The 21,412-nt window shown below is 35.2% G+C and overlaps 1 protein-coding gene across 3 annotated transcripts in view; it reads left to right on the top strand.

Annotated features, from left to right (window-relative positions):
* Positions 1-21,412, top strand: part of SLC38A9 (solute carrier family 38 member 9) — a 78,276-nt gene that overhangs the window by 24,081 nt on the left and 32,783 nt on the right. For 2 of the 3 annotated variants that reach the window (XR_568839.2, XM_008691410.2), the window contains exons 3-9: positions 7,142-7,274; positions 9,837-9,958; positions 10,096-10,159; positions 10,398-10,491; positions 12,055-12,225; positions 16,321-16,380; positions 19,516-19,710. Coding sequence is in view for 2 of the 3 variants with exons in the window: in XM_008691410.2 (XP_008689632.1) it covers positions 7,142-7,274; positions 9,837-9,958; positions 10,096-10,159; positions 10,398-10,491; positions 12,055-12,225; positions 16,321-16,380; positions 19,516-19,710 (839 nt within the window). In the remaining variant the exon portion in view is untranslated. The remainder of the gene's footprint in view (positions 1-7,141; positions 7,275-9,836; positions 9,959-10,095; positions 10,160-10,397; positions 10,492-12,054; positions 12,226-16,320; positions 16,381-19,515; positions 19,711-21,412) is intronic. The other variant, XM_008691411.2, reaches the window with a different exon arrangement.

Genomic DNA, 21,412 nt, shown 5'->3' on the forward strand with positions numbered 1-21,412 from the left:
AGTTGTATGTAACAGTATTTCTTTCCCATGTTTTCTGGTATTTTATTCTATGACTATCTGAAGTTTATGTATACATTCTACTCTAGTTAGACATTTGGGTTGTCTCTAGTGTGAAGATCTTACAATTAATGTTCTTATAAACATTATTGCATGTGTGTCTTAGCATACACGTGCAAGAACTTTCCTAGGATATATGTATGTGTATATTCAACTTAATTAACTAGATAATGCCAAACTCTTTTCTACAGGAGTTAAACCAGTTCACATTCCCATTATACTGTCTAAGAATTTTGATTACTCTACCTCCTGCTAGTACTTGGTATTGTTAGATTTTAAAATTTGAGGAATTCTGGTGATCATATAATGGAATCTCATGTTTCTTGCAAGATAATGAGGTTGGCAAAATGTTATTAATGGTTACTTCCAGGATTATGGGTGATTGTTGTATTTGCTATGTTTTTTTATGCTTTCTGAAGTATTTATACTTAACTCGTTAGCTACCACCCCATTTCTTTCACTCCTTTTTACAAAAAACTCTTTGCAAGTATTATTTATACTCACTATACCCAATTTTTCTCTTGAACCCAATTCACAGACAGGCTTTTGCCCTTACTACTCCACTTAAACTGCTCACATCACAGTCACCAGTGGTCATTTCATTGATCAGTTCTCATCTCATTTGACTTAGCGGTAGCACTTGACATGGTTAATCATTCTGTCCTCCTGAAAAATGTTTAATTGGTTTGAGGACAACACACTAAATTAACACACTAAATTGATTTTTGTTGCTGCTTCTTATTTTGTATAGTATTTAACACTTTGGTTACTCCCTCCATCATTTCTCCCCCGTTTTACTTTAAACATTTTAAACTTACAGAAAAGTTTAAAGAATTATCCCCATAATTTTTCATTAACTTTTTTCCTGATTTTAAAAGTAATACAAGTTTTGATGATTGTACTATGGTTATATAAGATATCATCATTGGGGAACTTGAGTGGAGTGTTTATGGGAACTCTCTGTACTATTTTTCTAACTTCTTTGTGACTCTATAAATTATTTCAAAATACTGGAGCACCTGGCTGGCTCAGTTGGTAGGGCATGTGACTCTTGGTCTTCAGATTGTGAGTTCAAGCCCCACGCTGAAGATAGAGTTTACTTTTAAAAAATTATTTCAAGGGACGCCTGGGCGGCTCAGTCATTGGGTGTCTGCCTTCAGCTCAGGGCATGATCCCAGGGTCCTGGGATCGAGCCCCACATCAGGCTCCCTGCTCTGCTGGGAGCCTGCTTCTTTCTCTCCCACTCCCCCTGCTTGTGTTCCCTCTCTCGCTTGCTGTCTCTCTCTCTGTCAAATAAATAAAATCTTTAAAAAAATGTATTAAAAAAAATCTTTTCAAAGTAGACTTTTCTTAAAATAATACACCATATTTTACTTACCATATTCTAATGAGCTTTTATGATATGCCAAGTTCTATCCTAGCCCCTGAGAATATAGGAGTGACCAAATTGACAAAAATCCCTGCTCTTATGGAACTTAACATTTACTGGAAGCAATCAATAATGAATAAGTATATATTGTGTTAGTATAAATGCTAAAGAGATACTGTAAAGCAGAGAAGATATATGAAATGACAAGGGTAGAGAAGGTGGGTTGAAATTTTAGCTATGCTGTCAAGGGTAGTTAAATACCTCATTCCTCAAATGAGGAAAGAATTGAAAGAAGTAAAGAGGCAAGCCATGCAGATATTTAGGGGAAAGGCTTCAAAGGCTTTTACCTGAAAAGCCTTCAGGCTTTTACCTGAAATTAGTAACAAAGGTCCTGGAGTAGGTGCATGCTTGCAGTGTCTCAGAAATTGTGAGGAGGCTAGTGTGATTAGTATTTTAATCAGTGAAGTCCAAGAGATGGGGTAGGGGAGAGGGGGTGGCAATAGCAGTCCGATGTATGAATCAGGAGTTCAGGCTAGAGATAATAGGTTGATCACCATCAGCATATGCATGATATTTAAATTTACGTGACTAGATGAGTCCACCAAGAGATTGAGTCTAGATAGATAAGAGAAAATGTCAGTGGCTTGAGCTCTGGATTACTCTAATTATTTGAGGGTTGCGGTTTGAGAAGGAATTAGCAGAGGAGACCAAGACTGGGGGTTCTTCCCTATAGGATCATATCCTTTGTTAGCATGTGAAGTTCTCAATGTCCTTGCCCAGGTTTACCTATGTCTTACCCCTTTTCTTCCTACTACTTAGAGTTTTCAAAAACACATCATGCTTCCTTTCCTGGTTCTTTCTACATGCTTTTATATATTTTTTAGAAACCCTATTTCTTTCCTTTTTTCCCATATCTGACTAAGTGTATCTTTTAGGATTCACCTCAGCTGTAACTTCCTCAGTGGTCTGCTAGACGTGGTTTAGCTTCTCCTTCTGTTTGATCACATAGTACGCTGCACATACCTAGTACCACACAACTCTGTCCACTCTTTCTTGCTCCCACTGTTGCTCATAAGTACTCACTCTCTTTCTGTATTTTTCCCTCTGGATTGGAATTGCTTACCTATGTATCTCCTCCAGCAGATTATGATCCTTCAGGTTCTATGTCTTATTCATTGTTAAATGTTTAGAACTATGCTTAATACTTGCTTGGCACTTAATAAATAATATTTAATAAATTTGAGAACCAGTACAAATTAATTAACCATAAAAGAGAAAATTCTTGGGCTCAGCCTTTGATAATGAGTGAAATTGAAGTGTAGAGCAGGGTTTTTGTGAAAAAGGATGTTGTATAAGCATCAGAGGAAGTGAGAAACACATTAGCAAACTACAGGTCACCAATATTTTTATTGTAGCAGCAAGGAATTTCTAGGTACAATGGCTTGATTAACTTCTTTTCTGTCTTTATTGAAAAGCTGCATGTCAAGACACAGCATTTTACCAAGCAGGAAGAAACATGTACAGTGGATTCATTATTTTGAATGTTTATTTTGCTTGAGATTTTTGAATACTTGATTCCCTTTTCATTTTTTAACAACCTACCCCAATCTGGCAGGTTTTGGAGTGCTTCAGCTTTCATAGCGTTGTGAATAAAGGAACAGCTTTAAGTCATGGGCCTTCATATTGAATATGAACCTTAAGAGTCATGGAATTGTTGTTAAACTTCAGAGAAGCATAACTGGTCAGTAGAAGGGTGGAGACAAACTTAAAAGCCAAAATTTTTTAAGGAATTTAAGGAGTGGAACCTAGAAAAGGTGTTAGTTAGAAATAATTTTTCTCTGTTTATAAGGGTATTAAATGAAAATATGGGATTTTGAGTCACATTTTTAAATATTTTAAATATTTTAAAAATTTCGCTAAATGTTAAAAGCATTTTCTTCTGCAGCGTGACCATACATATTTATAAGGTAAAACAAATGTAACTTCTACATGAAATATTATAATTTATTTTTACTTTGGCACAGTTCTCATTTGGGAAGTAACGCTGATAGGAAGCAATCATGTGAAACCATGATCAAAAGAAAAAGCCCAAGTTTCAAAAGTATTTTACTCTTAATACTGTTTTCTGTATACTATTAATTTTAAAAGTGTTTTCAGAGCCAACTGAAGTTCAATTTAGAAATGTAATTTATATTTTTTGCTCTCTCAGTTGGAGCCTTAAGCGTATGTTTCTAATAATTTAGTTAAAATGTGCTGAGTTGGATATTTTTTTAAGAGAATCTGTTTTGAAAAGATTCCAAAATATTTGTTTGAACAGGCACTCAGCATCTCGATGAAAACTGTTGGAAAAGAAAAACTTTCAGAGTCATTCTGCTCTCAGAGTACCCAAGCCAACTAAACTGGTACAGTTAACACTTCTGTTAGAGGCCAGAAGCCAAAAAATGTAGCATTTCCTGGACTGCTTTTCAGCAAGCCTTAAAGCCAACTTAGTGGTTGATATTAATACCGTTTTCAGAGTAAAAAGCTGCAAGTAGAACATCTACACCTCTTTATTAATATCATACTTCTTAGTCTCTTTTAGTGATCCTTGATTAGTTACAGTCTCTGTTTTATGTTGGCATTAAAGCTGTAATTCTTTATTGAATTTTGTGTGGGGTATTGTTCTTGCAAAAGAAGAAATGAATGCTCTGCTCTGTAGATTGTGACCCCAGGTATGATTAAACTGTCTCCTGGATGTAAATATTTTTACACTGTTTTTTAGTACTGCTGTCACAGTAGATATACAAATTATATAGAACACTGTAATGCTTTGGGAGGGTTGGTAGTTATCTAAGTCTACCAAATTTATAAGTAAGGATAGTTTATTCAGCCTCTGACCCTCTTGTTTTCTTTATATCCCTTTCAGATTTATTGACATCCCTTATTTCACTTAGTAGTGACATGCTTAGTAGAGAGAGACTGTCATGTTGATCTATATGTCCACATATTTGCTCTAGTAAGTGCTCAACTTTAAGATATTTGTTGGTTTGAACTGGAAAGGACCCATCCTATTTAGGTGCTGTGGTAGAGAATAAATAGCAAAAGAAAGATTCAGAGATTCTGTATACTAACTAGAGAGACAGGATTAGATTTAGTATCTATACTACCATTTCTCTAATATCTAGGAGTTGGAAAAATAGCAGAAACTAACATTTCAGTCACTTGGTTGTTCAAGTACTTCCACACGATTAGACTAACTGTCTCCAGAAATGACTAACAAATTTTTTATTTAAATTCAATTTAATTAACATATAGTATATTATTAGTTTCAGAGGTAGAATTTAGTGATTCATCAGTTGTATATAACACCCAGTGTTCATTCCATCAAGTGCCCTCCTTAATGCCCATCACCCACTTACCCCATCCCCCTATACCCCCACCCCTCCAGCAACCCTCAGTTTGTCTCCTATAATTAAGAGTCTCTATGGTTTGTCTCCGCCTCTGTTTTTGTCTTATTTTTCCTTCCCTTCCCCTCTGTTCATCTGTTTTGTTTCTTAAATTCCACATATGAGTGAAATCATATGATATTTGTCTTTCTCTGACTGACTTATTTCACTTAGCATAATACCCTCTAGTTCCATCCATGTTGTTGCAAATGGCAAGATTTTATTCTTTTTGATGACTGAGTATAATATTCCACTGTATATATACCACATCTTTTTTATCCATTTATCTTTCAGTGGACATCTGGGCTCTTTCCATAGTTTGACTGTTGTGGACATTGCTACTGTAAACATTGGGGTGCATGTGCCCCTTCAAATCACTATGTTTGTATCCTTTGTATAAGTACCTAATAGTGCAATTGCTGGATCATAGGGTAGTTCTGTTTTTTTACTTTTTGAGGAACGTCCATACTGTCTTCCAGAGTGGCTGCACCACTTTGCATTTCCAACAACAGTGTAAGAGGGTTCCCCTTTCTCTGCATCCTCACCAACATCTATTGTTTCCTGAGTTGTTAATTTTAGCCATTCTGACTGGTGTGAGGTGTTATCTCGTTATGGTTTTGATTTGTATTTCCCTGAGGCTGAGTGATGTTGAGCATTTTTTCATGTGTCTGTTGGCCATTTGTATGTCTTCTTTTGGAGAAATGTCTGTTTATGTCTTCTGCCCATTTCTTGACTGAATTTTTTGTTTTTTGAATATTATGTTTAATAAGTTCTGTATAGATTTTGAATACAACTCTTTATCTGGTAAGACATTTGCGAATATCTTCTCCCATTCTGTAGGTAGCCTTTTAGTTTTGTTGACTGTTTCTTTGCTGTGCAAAAGCTTTTTATCTTGATGAAGTCCCAGTGGTTCATTTTTTTGCCTTTGGAGACGTGTCTAGCAAGAAGTTGCTGTGGCCGAGGTCAAAAAGGTTGCTGCCTATGTTCTCCTCTAGGGTTTTGATGGATTCCTGTCTCACATTTAGGCCTTTCATCCATTTTGAGTTTATTTTAGTATGTGGTATAAGAAAGTGGTCCAGTTTCATTCTGCATGTGACTGTCCAGTTTTCCCCACACCTCTCGTTAAAGAGACTGTCTTTTTTCCATTGGATATTCTTTCCTGCTTTGTGGAAGATTAGTTGACCATAGAGTTGAGGGTCCATTTCTGGGTTCTCTATTCTGTTCCATTGATTTATGTGTCTGTTTTTGTGCCAGTACCATACTGTCTGGATGATTACAGCTTATGACTAACATAAATTTTAAGCTTTTTTCAGAACTGTAAGTGTAGAAGAGTTATATAGAACCAGAGAAATCTGGTGGGGTTTTTTCCTTCATTATTTGGATCTGTGTGTAATCTGAAAAGAGCATATTATATGCAGTTTGGGGCATAGTATCAATTGTGACTTTGAGGGATTTGAGAGTCAGCGGAGGAGGGCAATCCTTTTCATGCTACTCTGCCTAGTCTTTGTGTTTTAGAGTATGTTACTGGAAGCTTAGAAGCAAATGGAGTTTCGGTAAGGAACTGGCAGGGTTAATGACTGAAAATGATGATTGAAAACCAGAATTTGCAGTTGATTGGGACATAATTATGGGAAAGAAGCATAACATAATAGCATAATAGGATTTGTTACTGAAGTCCAAATAAAGTAGAATGAGGCTAAATATCTCTAGTGCCTTGATGTTCCATTTGATAGTACTTTGGACAAGTTTCACAAGGGAGGTGGTTGAGATCACTAATTTTTAGTACATGAACCAAGCAGTAGATATTTTATTTGTCGTAGGAAGTAACTTTGGCCCATAAAGAAGGAGTGGAGACTCTTTAGTAGAAGAGAGTAGTTCCTCTTTAGTAGAGGAACATTTATGACAATAATTTCTTTTGATTTAGTGCCAGAAGCTTTTTGAGAGAATATTCAAAGCTGTATGGGTCTAAATTTCATTGTCGAAAACTGACATCTGCTATACTTCTTTTTAATAACTGACTGAAGCTCTTTCTGTTATGTCTCCTCTATTGCTAAATTCCTAAAGATTAAAAAAGTATATCTATAATAGTATTATGAAACAAAAGCTTTAGTCTTTGGATTGGATAATCCTTCTTTTGTGACATTTTCTTTTCCCACCAAAAGTGAGAACTGAATGCCTTGCGTTGGTACATCTCATTTCTAATGGAGGACAAGAAGTTATTTTCTTCAATGGCTGACTTCCAGAATTTCTGGCTGAATGTTCTTTGTCAAGTGTATATTCCCTTCTCTAGGCCTTTCTATATAGAGCCCACAAACATCGTCAATGTGAATGATGTCATTCAGAGGGTTAGCGACCATGCCTCTGCCATGAACAAGAGGATTCATTACTACAGTCGGCTCACCGCTCCTGCAGACAAGGCACTGGTAAGGGGCAAGCATTGCTAATTGTCTAAGGTTAAGTTGAAATGAACAGTGAACAGCATAAGCCAGGGAAACTCCCAGTGATTGAACTTTTTGCTGGCCGTATTCCAAGGATGGCATCATGGAAAATTAAGATAGTAATTAGTACACGTCTTACATCTCAGGCTAGTTCATTCTTATCTAGCATGACAGAGATTTGAAACAATCTCTCTATGTTGGATTAAATTCTGCTAGTCCCCAATCCTAAGAGCTCTGAGAGGGATAAACTACTTCTGAGGTACTTTAGGTCATTGATAAATAACATAAATAATAACAGATCTGATTAGTCTGTTCAGTTATTAAGTTTGAAGCTACAAGGGAAAAAAGTTTTTACAATTTTCTACAGGAGTGGGAAACTGAAATACATACAAACATATATAATATGTTACTATTTAGCAATGTCCTTTTATAGATCAAAAACAAGGGTCAAAGAGCAGATTCTAAACATTTTAGGCTTTGTGGGCCATATGCTATTGCATATTCTTCTTCACTTTTGGTTTGGTTTTTTTTTTTTTAAGATTTCATTTGTTTATTTGAGCAAGAGAGAGCACTAGAGAGAGGGAGAGAGAGAGAACAAGCATGAGTGAGGGGCAGAGGAAGAGGGAGAAGCAGGCTCCCTGCCAAGCAGGGAGTCCGACTCGGGGATCAATCCCAGCACTCTGGGATCATGACCCCAACCGAAGGCAGACACATAACTGACTTGAGCCACCCAGGCACCCCCATGTCTGTTTTATGATCATTACAAATATAAAAATCATTCTCAGCAAGGAAGCTGTAAAATAATAGGTTGAAGGCCAGATTTGACTATGGGCCATAGTTGTTGACTTTTGATCTTCTAAAATCTGTATTATTATTTTGGAATCAAAAATATGTATTGGAAATAATTTGGTTGCTTATAAGAATTATCACGTATGAGATATGCAGAAACTTGAAAGCTTAAAGAAAAATGGAAACATTCTGGGAGGAAAAATTATATTTTTATAGATAATAAAAAAAGAAGGGAACCAATATTCTTTAGATGTTTACTGAGGGACAAGGATTGGGATATCATTTGAACATAGATATCTCACTTAAAGCCTTGTGAGGTATTAAGATATCCTTTTGTATAGCCAAAGGAATGCCTTCCAAAATATTCTGGTCATTTTTTCCCCAATTTTTTCATTTTTTCTTCCCCTCAGCCTTTATATCAGTACTTGTTGTAAAGTCTTAGTTCCATAACAAAATTATGTAAGCCCTCTGTGGAGTAGAAGTAATCCAGTGTCTCTGGGTCTAATTCAGACCTCCTAGAGGCCCTACCTGAGGAAGCAAACTTCAGAAATACCAGCTGGGCCAGTCTAGTCCTGAATGGACATTGTTTGCCTGGATATTAAGTCAGCATTGAACACCAAGTTGAATACCTTTTGTTAACTGACAGTGAGATGACTCTAGTAAATCAAAGTGTATAAATAGTGATAAATAGTCATCTAGAATTAACAGTAAGACCACTTTTAATGAATGTATGTATACATCCAGGCTCATTTCCTGAGAATTCCAAAATTGTTTTTCTTAAAAGATGTTTAAGGGAAGAACAGTGTGAAACCACATGTCTCAGCATTTTACAGAGTTGTGCCTTTTTATTTCTGAAAATTTCCTCATTTATCTTAATATTTTAATTCTAAGATGGGGAAGGGAAGAAAATTATTTGACTGCCAACGTTTCCAGATCCTTGTTAATAAAATGTGGCCTGCACAGGCCAGCAGTATTGGCATCACTGAGAACTTTCTAAAAATGCAGAATCTCCATCCTTACTCCAGACCTACTGAATCATAATCTATATTTAACAACATCCCTGTGTCAGTCTCTAGGGAGGTAGAATTCAGAAGGTATGTATGGGAGGTAAGGTGAGAACTATGGGTATAAGAGAATATATCTCTTCGGTCATTCTGTGTGTCTTCAGCCTCTCTTGCCTCCTTGCCTTTTGTTTACATATCCCATCTTTAAGAATCCTTGCTTTGTCTTTCCTTAGGCTATGTTAGCTTACTTCTTCTGCTTTTTAAATGCTTTTAGTATATATTTCGTTTCTTTACCTTGTATTGATGTGTCATTTCTTTAAAGTTTGTGTTCCTTACCTCTTTGCTAAAACCACCCTCAAGTGTTCAGCGGCCACTTGATTCTTGAAGTTCCCCTCACTTAAGGCCCAGATCTCCTCCATCTAGAATTCCTTAATCTCACTCTTTGCTGACTCTTCTTTCTTTCTCATGAAAATGAAGAGAAAAATATTTTGATAGTTGCATATTTTAAGAATTCATTGTCATTTCATGTGAGGAACATTTTGTTGCTCTTGTTCTTTAAATTCTTGGTCCTTTAAATTTTCTACTACATTTAGAAAGGGTTTTTTATATTCATTAATCAGGGATACATGTTGTTTATTTGTTCATGATATTTAGAATTGTGTCTAGAGTCAGGTACTCTGATGTTTAGAAAATATCCTGTTTTGCACATTTACTGGTTGTAACATTTCTCTTATAACATTTCTTCTTTTACTAGATTGCCCCAGATCATGTAGTTCCAGCTCCAGAAGAGTGCTATGTATATAGTCCATTGGGTTCTGCTTATAAACTTCAAAGTTACACTGGAGGACATGGCAAAAACACCAGTTTAGTAACCATGTGAGTAAAACTTCTTTTTGGAGCATAACTTAAACTATATGTAAATGAAAATTCCTGGTTATTTTAATTTTTGTCTTAATTAAAATGTTTAAAGAGTCAAACTCCATATGTTTACTGCTATTATTCTGTGTTTTCAGTTTCATGATTTGGAATACCATGATGGGAACATCTATATTAAGTATTCCTTGGGGCATAAAACAGGTAATATAATTTGTCAGCACACTTTTTGCCTGAATTTTTTTTCTCTTTATATTGTAAATTTTACAATAGAGGTTTTAATAAATCTACACATTTATTAAAGAAAATAGATAATTATATTTAATTTTACATTGTCAGGTTTTTATCATAATTGTTTAGGGTAGGATAACATAATATCATTTCATATGAATTTATTCTAACATGATGATATATGTTGTTCTATATTTGTATTTTTAAACAGGCTGGCTTTACTACTGGAATGTGTGTCATCATGCTGATGGGCATTTTAACACTTTATTGCTGCTACAGAGTAGTGAAATCACGAGCTATGATATGTAAGAGTTTGCCATGGTGCAAATAGAGTAACAATTTGAATATTAATAAGTATTTCCTGTTGAAGTAGATCACTTATATGGACATTCCACATGTGTGTTAATTATTTTGTGCCTAAAGATTTACTCTCTAATTCATAGCATTTAGCCGAACTGATAGTCAGTGAATTAGTGACTGCCTTTGAAATTCAGAGAGGTTTGTAGTTCTTTGCAGCATACCTTTACTTTGATGCTAATTTCCTTATAAGAAAAAGTATTCAGGTCATATTTTAAAAATAAAGTGTATATCAGAACTAAATTGAAAATTCTGTGATTCTGGGGTGCACCCCTGGGTGGTTCTGTCAGTTAAGTGTCCAACTCTTGATTTCGGCTCAGGTCATGATCTCTGGGTTCTGGGATCCAGCCCTACATCAGGCTCCTCACTCAGTAGGGAGTCAGATTGAGGATTGTTTCTCTCCCTCTCCCTCTGCCCCTCCCTCTGTACTCACTCTCTCTCTCAAATGAATAAATTTTTTTAAAAAATAAAATTCTATGGTTCTTATCAGTTAATGGTGACTTTTGATCTATCCCCTACCAAGAGATCTAAATATTGGAATCTCCTAAAAGTAGAAAATGTAACTAGAAAAATATGAAGATATGAACATGTCCTTTTTAGTGACTTCACAAAGCTTTATAATACATTACCTCTACTCATCTCTATAAATTCTGGATCAGGGAAATACCTTTTTAGATTGTTTTAAAGTAGCTTAGGACCTAAATAGACTTACATTATTTCAGTAAATCTTAGCAATTTTGAATCAAGAGACCAGGCTTTGTCTTCCCTTTTTTTTTTTTTTTTTTTGTCTCTATTAAGCAATAGTGTATTTTCTCTTTATTGTATTATTTATTCTTATCCCTTTCCTATTTATCCTCAAGTCCTTTGGTGCCCTTAGAGATCAGTTCTTTGTATGATGTAGGCATTAGCCCTTTATCCATTATTGCTTGTCAATTTTCTTTTCCATTCAACATTTGAATGGCTTTTGAATTGTATGAGTTTGTTTATATCTACCTATCTTTTCCATTGTAATTTCTGTTTCTTCATTTGATAGAAAAGATTAACCCTTCAAGGTCTATTTTTATATTGTCTTTTAACTTTTCTGTTATTTAGTTTTTGAATTCTTAGCTCAATTGTCTGAAATTGGCATGTGATAAAGTATGATTCAGGAAAACTTTCCTCCATATGTTATTTAAGTATGCCAAATATTATTGAATAATATATTCTGAATCTTCCTCATGCTTTTGCTTGAGTAAGATTTGATTTATCATTTGTTTTTATTAATTACAAGATATTATGATACTATAGTCTGTTTCTTATATTATCTGTACTGTTTTGTTGACCTACATTTCTTTTTATGTTTGTTCCATGATGTTTTAATTTTTCTTGTATCATTCTATGGTCTAATATCTGGTGGGTGGAATATTCTTAATATTTTGCTAAATATTTTAAGTTAATTGAGGAAACACAGATTATAATTATGGGATATGTGAGTAACATCTAATTTTATTCTTTCTCTTATTTTTATCTAGCATCAGTAGATACCACTACCTGGGAATATCCAGATGTCTGCAGATACTATTTTGGCTCCTTTGGACAGTGGTCAAGTCTCCTTTTCTCCTTGGTATCTCTCATTGGAGCAATGATAGTTTATTGGGTGCTTATGTCTAATTTTCTTTTTAATACTGGAAGGTTTATATTTAGTAAGTATCCATATCATATGCTTTAACAGTAGTTACTTTCAGATACAGTAACTACTGTAGTGTTTTAGTTTCAGCCTTAAATTCTAGACTTGGGATAAATAAAGCAAAAAGTCATTTGTAATTCTAGTCGATTCAGTTTGTTTTGATATCATAGATATACTTTTATCCATTTGTGAACTCTATGTGTATTTGTGCTTTATATGTAAAAAGAATAAGGGGGGGGTTTTTTTGCCCCCTAGAAACAGATTTTTTCCCCCCTTGGGGTCATTATCTTATCCATTGAAAAGACATGATCTATGCTTATACCCACTCCCCACCTCAGTTAACTATTATTATATATACAGTTCTCTTTTTTAGATAGAATTTACATTCATAGAAACACATAAATCTTAGCCATATGATTTTGATGAATACATCCATGTAACCCACACCCCCTTCATGAAAACATTCCATCTTCCCAGAAAGTAGTGATATTTTTTTTAATTATAAAAATTCAAATTATTTGTTGCTATTATAAAATAACCTAATTAATTTTGGATTCTTTGTCTTGAATCTAGCAGATATGTTGAACTCTTATTGATTCTAATTTTGTAGATTCACTTTGGATTTTAGATAATTATATTGTCCATGAGTAGTGAAAACTTCCTGTCTAGTTATTACTTTAAGTGATTCATACGTATATACATACTTTTATATTTATATACATATATCCTTATATTTTTATATATATGTTTTATGTACACATATATAGACATGTGTATCTTTTTAAAAGTATAAGTATAAGGTTATATAGATGCAGTCTCTGGTAGACATCCTCATATTGTTTGGGTGGAAATCTTTCTCTATTAAATATTTTTTGTTGTGGGATATTGCTTATACCTTTTAGCAATTTAAAGATGTTCCTGCCTATTATTTTCTTAATAATTTTCTTTAATGTGTACTAGATTTTTTTTTTTAAGATTTTATTTATTTATTTGACAGAGAGAGACAGTGAGAGAGGGAACACAAACAAGGGGAATGTGAGAGGGAGAAGCAGGCTCCCCGCTGAGCAGGGAGCCTGATGCGGGGCTCCATACCAGGACCCTGGGATCACGACCTGAGCTGAAGGCAGAACTTAACGGCTGAGCCACCCAGGCACCCCAATGTGTACTAGATTTTATCAGACACTTAATACTCTACATCCCTTGAGATGATCATAAATCTTTTCTCCTTTTTTTTTTATTATTATTTGTTTTAGAGAGAGAATGTGTGAGCAGGGTGGGGCGGGGCAGAGGGACAGGGAGAGAGAGAATGCTAAGCAGGCTCCATGCCCAGCACACAGCCCTACATGGGGCTCAATCTCACGACCCTGAGATCATGACCTGATCTGAAACCAAGAGTCAGATGCCTAACCGACTAAGCCACCCAGGCACCCCAATCTTTTTTCCTTTAAATTGTTAATATGGTAAATTAAATGAATACATTTTGTATTACTTAAATCATTCTTATATTCTGAGATAAACTTAGTTTAGCAGTCATGTGTATTTTTTAATTTCTTACTGGATTCAGTTTACTTCAAGAGGAGTGGGAGTACTATTTTATTTAGAACCTTTGTATCTTTTCAAAAGAGATATTAGCCTATAGTCTGTTTTGGTTTTTTTCCTCATACTGTCCTTGTTGAGCCTTGGTGTATTAGGCTGCTGTAACAAATTACCATAAACTGTATGGCTTAGAACAAGAGAAATTTATTGTCTCACAGTTCTGGTGACCAGAAGTCCAAAATTGAAGTGTCACTAGGGCTTCACTCCCTCTGAAACCTTTAGGGAAGAAGACTCCTTCCTTGCTTCCTCCTAGCTTCTGGTGATTGATTGTTGGCAATCCTTGGCATTCCTTGGCTTGTGGTTGCATCACCCAATTTCTACCTGTTTTCATATGGCCATCTCCCCTCAGTGTGTCTTAATGCAACTTTTTCTTACTAAAGATATCAGTCATTGAATTTAGGGCTTACCCTAACTTGTATGACCTCATCTTAACTTGATTATATCCACAAAGACCCTCTTTCTAAGTAAGGTCACATTCTAAGTTTCCTGTGGGCATGGATTTGGGGGGAGAATATTTACCCTACCATACTTGGTGTCAAGATTTTACAAGCCTCATTTGAGTCTTTGGCATCAGGAAATAGATAAAGATTGATCACCTCCAATCTTATCACTTAATAGCCCTTGAAGATACTACAAAAACCTAGAGCACTACTGTACTGCTTTTATCTTGAGAAACATAAAATGGAGGTGAATAATTTACATACTTAACTTTATGACCTGAAAATCTAATCCAGCATTTTTTATCATCTCATTTAACTTTCACATTAAACACTTTTTTAAGGGTTACTTAGGTTATAAAAGATTAATATCAAACAGAATAAAGCAACTTCACTCTAACAAGAAAACACATTCTTTACCCATTCTCTCATTAACTATAGAATGATTTGAATGCTCAGATATCTGCATATGCTTTTTTTTTTTGAAATTTCAAGCAAATACTTCTTCTTTTCAAATTTTTATTTAAATTCTAGATAACATATAGTGTAACATTGGTTTCAGGAGTAGAATTTAGTGATTCATCGCTTAGGTATAACACCCAGTGATCATCATAACAAGTGCCCACCTTAATACCCATCACCCATTTAGCCCATCCCCCACCCACCTCCCTCATCAACCCTCAGTTTGTTCTCTGTTGTTAAGAGTCTCTTACGGGTTGCTTCCTTCTCTCTCTCTTTTTCTTTCCCCATGTTCATCTGCTTTGTTTTTTAAATTCCACATATGAATGAAATTATATGGTATTTGCCTTTCTCTGACTGACTTAATTTACTTAGCGTAATATACTCTAGCTCCATCCACATCATTGCAAATGGCGAGGTTTCATTCTTTTTGATGGCTGAGTAATATTCCAGTAATATGTAGACATATATATGTATGTGTGTATATATATATATTTATTTATACACCACATCTTCTTTATCCGTTCATCAGTTAATGGACATTTGGGCTGTTTCCATAATTTGGCTATTGTTGATAATGCTGCTGTAAACATTGGGGAGCATATACCTCTTAGAATCTGTATTTTTGTATCCTTTGGGTAAATACCTAGTAGTGCAATTGCTGGATCGTAGGGTAGGTCTATTTTTAACTTTTTGAGGAACCTCCATACAGTTATCCAGAGTGGCTGTACAAGTTTGCATTCCCACCAACAGTATAAGAGGGTTCCCCTTTCTCCACATCCTGGCCAACATCTGTTGTTTCCTGTGTTGTTAATTTTAGCCATTCTGACCAGTTGGAGGTGTTATCACATTGTGGATTTGATTTGTATTTCCCTGATGATGAGTGATGTGTGGAGCATCTTTTCATGTATCTGTTTAGCTATCTGGATGTCTTCTTTGGAAAAATGTCTGTTCATGTCTCCTGCCCATTTCTTGACTGGATTATTTTTTTTTTTAGGTATTGAGTTTGATGAGTTCTTTATAAATTTTGGATACTGTTATCAGATATGCCACTTGCACATATCTTCTCCTATTCTGCATATGCTTTTTACTTTGCTACTTCCTTTAGTATAACTTAGTGGTACATGTGAGCAATAATTACTACATAATCTTCAGTCTATAAAAGCATATATAATACTTTGTAAAAGCTTTAGGTAATTCTCCAGACAAGTTTTACTGTTATAAGTGTTGGTTTTCCCCTTCTGTAGGCTTTAGAACGTTATATAAGAAGTAACTATACTAACTAATTAGTATGTGTAGAAGAAAAAAATTGTACACTTTATCTTGATTCCAGAGCTTTAACTAAATTCTGCCATGTAGGTAGATTTTTTTTTAAATCTTCAATCATGTAAAAATTTTCCATAGTGGGAACTATGAAGCCAATGACATCATTCCTGTAAGTAGAGAAAGCTGAGAATGGTAAAGCTGTATTAACAATGAAGCAGTCTTGGTTCAGTGTACTAGGTAATGTTACCACACAGTAGATCATAAAAGATTTTTATAAACCAAAGATTTTTAGGGGGTGATTGATTTAGCATCTTTCATTTGGTATTGAACTGTATTTTTTCTTTAATTTTTAGATTTTATTCATCATATTAATGACACAGATGCTGTACTGAGTACCAATGATAGTAACCCTGGTAAGTAGTTTGAAATTTAAAGTTTAGCTTGTTTTTTTATTTTCCATTTTGCTTCAAAAGGAATTTAAGGTAGAACATATTGCTGTATTTTAGGTAAATAATTAGTGCAACATCATTACCATTATGTTAACTGAGCCACTATTAAATTGGTGGCAATCATTGAGTTTCAAAAAAAAAAAAATTCCATAAAAGGTTGTATTAATGTGAGCTAAACAAGATTAAGTTCATATTATACAATTCACAATTGTAGCTCACATCTATAGAATCCATGTTTGCCTATAAATAGTCAATACATATTTTTAAGAGCTTGTATCTTTGCTAATTGTTTTGGAAGTCTAGAAGCACAGTTCTCAGGTTGTTAACTTTTTTAGACGTTTGCTGTATTATTTACTAATATTTAAATACACAAAGCTGTATCCTGTAAAATAATTTCTTAATAATGAACAAAGGTTAGTAAATGCAGAAAAATAAATTGAAGGCTTGGCCAAAAAAAAAAATCTTAATTTCTTAGAAAAGTTTCCTTTAATTAATTTGTTAAAAATCTTTGTGGCTTATGGGTTTATCCACTATGGCAGTCATGAGGAAAGTGAATGTAAAAGCTAATGTAGGGGCGCCTGGGTGGCTCAGCCGGTTGAGCCTCTGCCTCCAGCTCCGGTCGTGATCTCAGGGTCCTGTGATAGAGCCCCGAATTGGGCTCCGTGCTCAGCGGAGAGTCAGCTTCTCCCTCTCCCTCTGCCTCTCCCTCTCACTTGTTCTCTCTCTCTCTCATAAAATCTTTAACAAAAAATAAAAGTAAAAGCTAATGTAACCTTCTTAACATTATACTGTTAACCTTTAACATTAAAGCTTTATGTATTAATGATTTAGATTTCAGAAATACTAATTGTCTTTACGTTATGTATTTAGATTTATGTGTTTAGATTTCAGAGATACTAAATTGATATCATTTTGATGGAGGAACACATTGATCAATGAGAAGAAAATTCATTCTATATATAAATTTTTTAAAGATTTATTTATCTATTTAAGAGAGCACACTGCCAGGGGAAGGGGTAGAGAGTCTTAAGCAGACTCTGTGCTGAGCGTGAGCCCGATGAGGGACTCCATCCCACAACCCTGAGATCACGACCTGTTCTGAAACCAAGAGTCAGCCGCTCAACTGACTGCGCCACCCAGGTGCCCCTCAACATATATTTATTAAGCCTCTTATGTGTCAGGAACTATTCTAGGCTGTGGGAATATAATAAACAGACAGAAGTCTCTCCTCTCTTGAAGCAAACATTTCAGTGTTTACTATTCAGTGTCTTACTTTGTTCCTTAATTAAACTCATTAACCTGTGTTTTGCTAACACTAGCAAATGAGTGAGTGCAGTAGCAGCTTTTCTGTGAACATACACACACCTTGGAATAATTATACTAACGTTTTTTGGTATAATTTTAAAATACATTCATAAGTTTCATGATTACACTGATGATTTGGAGAATACCATCAGCAAAGTCAGTTTACTTTGCATTCTTCTCTTTGAATGATATGTTAAATACTATGAAACAGTCCATCTCAGTTGATGTAAAATTACAGCTGACCTTTATTGGATACTTACTGTGTGCAGGCATTATTCTAAATGTTTTATAGCACCTCTGTAAGGTAGATAATGTTAACTTCACTTCCTAGATGGAAAAACCAAAGCACAGAGAAGTTAATGACTTGCCCAAGGTTACATAACTACTAAGTGACAGAGTCAAGATTCATTATTTAGTCAGTTTACTTCCATAGCCTGTGCTCTTTACCACTGTTATTATTAGCACAAGAAAAATTAAAGTTAATTTACTTCCATCCAGACATAGAAGAAAAAAGTATATGTTAAAATGCTGACTAAGCAAGCAAATTAAGTGTTTGGCTTTGTGGCATGCCAAATATATAATGGATAGAGAATAAAATTGAAAACAGAACTTAAAATGAATATATCATTTTCTCTTTGACTAGTGATGAGAATGATTCTTACTTATTAGTATTTTTCACCAGCATTAAGAGTTCTTTTTGAAGGGCTGATTATTAGGAAAAGTACTATTATGAAATTAGAAAGACAGAATGATTTGTATCCTCTCTCCTAACAGAAGAAATTGCCACTTGAAGATTAGTGTTAGGAAAAATACATTTTACTCAATCCCCAGTTCTCTGGATATCATCTAAGCTGTTAGGCTGCTATCAAATGTGATAAATTTTCATGAGAATTATTCCAGATTGCTGGAATTCAAGATTCTTAAGCTATAAGCAATAGTTAGGTTATCTGTTTCAGTGATGTCCACTTTTTATTCCAAACCCATAGGTTTTGTCTATTGTTAAAAGAAACCTGTTCTGAGGCGGCTGGGTGGCTCAGTCAGTTGGGCATCTGACGCTTGACTTTGAGTCAGATCATGATCTCAGGGTTGTGAGATTGAGCCCCACGTTCTCAGCACTGGGTGTGGAGCCTGCTTGAGATTCCCTCCCTCCCTCTCCTTTTGCTCCTCCCCCGCCCCAAAAGAAAGAAAGAAACAAACCTGTTCTTTGGCCTTTGTGTGGTTTATTAGCACAAAGGTAACAAACAATGACCCTGAATATTTCTTACATTATTGTATAAATAAGACCAAATACCATTCAACCCAATATTTTCTCTCTAGCAATGGAACCAAAGGATAGTTGGTGGGATAATTTTATAGCTTCCCATAGAAATTAAGGATATACCTCAGGGGGCGCCTGGGTGGCGCAGTCGTTAAGCGTCTGCCTTCGGCTCAGGGCGTGATCCCGGCGTTCTGGGATCGAGTCCCACATCAGGCTCCTCCGCTGGGAGCCTGCTTCTTCCTCTCCCACTCCCCCTGCTTGTGTTCCCTCTCTCGCTGGCTGTCTCTGTCAAATAAATAAAATCTTTAAAAAAAAAAAAAAAAGGATATACCTCAGAATTTTCTAAGATTTTCCCACCTTTAATTATTTGTAAGTGGAAGTTTCCTGATATGTTTAAATATAACCCTCTATTTTTTTCCAGAAAGCAGAAACTTGTTTATGATACGATTTGAGATTGGTAGAGCAAGAATCAGTCTCTGGGGTAGTCATTTTGTATTCTTCGTGGTCTTCTCTAATTTGATGCTTTTCTGTTGCAGTGATTTGTCCAAGTGCTGGGAGTGGTGACCATCCTGACAATAGCTCTATGATTTTCTATGCCAATGACACGGGACTCCAGCAGTTTGAAAAATGGTGGAATAAGTCTAAGACAGTGCCCTTTTACCTCATAGGGCTCCTCCTGCCACTGCTCAATTTCAAATCTCCTTCATTTTTTTCAAAATTTAATATCCTAGGTAAGCTGAGACACTGTGTTATGGAGCTTCTGTGTAATAGAGTACACACTGGATTCTGTGGAGATATGATCTGGCTGGGGAGAGTTACCTACCAGGCCTGTTCACCTACGTTTAATTTGTTCACTCATACGTTACCCTGCTTTTTGGTTTTTCTTTGTGGAGTTTGACACAGAGAAAAATGTAGATGACCATTTCAAGTCCAAATTCCTTTTTTAAAAAAAGAGGAGTTATTAGATTTCCCGTTCTATCCTTGCTGAACCACTGTTCCTCATTTCTTCAGTGGGTACAACTAGAGGAAACAGATTAAGATTTCAGGATGAGAGATCCAAACTGGATATTACAGGGATTCTCAGTACTAGGGATTGGAAACATAAGAATTTACTAAGGGAGGTTATGGAATATTTTTTCCTACAGTTTCTATTTAAGAGTATAGCACAGAATTATCACCTAGCTTTTCAACCTGGGATATCATTCTCTAACTCAACCTAATGAGGTTTATTCTGCTTTTGCTGTCCTCCTCAGTGCTTTTTCTTTATTGGAACATTATTGCCTCTTTAAAAGAACAGACTTCTTACCATGAGCCCAGTTTTTCAGAAATTTCTGCATCATTAAAGGAATGTTTTTGACCCACTCTTCGTTTGCAATTCTGAAATTTAAGATGGCAAAAGGAACCCCCAGTGCAAATTAATTAAAGATAAGGATAACATTCATAAAAAAGTGATAACCCCAAATAAACCATAGGGTTTCCCCTCCTCCCTATAGATCTGATCTCCCGGTAGGCATTGTAGAGTATAAAATAATTAGATTACTCATCACATCAAGGAGGTAGCTTTTTGGGTTTTCAGAAAACCGAAGGAGAAGGTAAGGATATTTCTCTATACCTCTCTGCCTCACAATAGGTTTCACTGGAAGACTGCCACAGACACACACAGAAAATCAAGCATTGTGGTTATATAAGCTGTGGCCTCTTGTTTTTATTGTTTCTGAATCAGCTAATCTGCAAACCCACAGTAGAACTTACATAGCTCATTTGTGGTTTCCTGATTTGCTTGCCGACTTTCCTATGGAACAGATCTTTAAAAGTTAGCATATAAACTGGTAAAAGTATTTGCTAAAACAATCACCAGACTTGTAACCAGGTTGATTATTCACTACCTCCTTAAGAATATTTTACTTTTGCCCTTTTTTTGGTACTTTCCCTCTTTTAAAACTATAGCTTCTTTACAGAAATTAGTATCTAATTCCTACAGAAAGAAACCTACTTGGATTTTCTGCCTCTACTCCATAATGACTGGACTTAATTCCTTAAAAGGAAAACTCTTTTACCTTCTAGATTACTAAAAATTCTGAATACCCACTTCACCCTGTGTATGAATACCTATGAATGGAATCTGTAATCTTTTCATCTAGCAGATAGTACTACCCAAACCCTTCTCTAGCTGCTAGATCAGATTATTCGGGGATTATTTGGCTTATCACCTTTCTCAAATAGTCTTATCCACATTCACTACTTTTCTTTCTTTACTTTCTCATCATCTTAGAGTAAATGCTGTGACAGACTTTTCCAGCTTATTGACCATCTCTAATATTTCCAGTACAAAGAATAAGAGTCAGTTTCATGTTTTTTTTCTCCCATGTAACCTTACAATTTTGTAATGAATTCTTTGCATGTATCCTCCACATAACTCAGCTCTTAAATAAA

The sequence above is a fragment of the Ursus maritimus genome, unplaced genomic scaffold, assembly GCF_017311325.1.
Source record: "Ursus maritimus isolate PB19 unplaced genomic scaffold, ASM1731132v1 scaffold_5, whole genome shotgun sequence".
Lineage (NCBI taxonomy): Eukaryota > Metazoa > Chordata > Mammalia > Carnivora > Ursidae > Ursus > Ursus maritimus.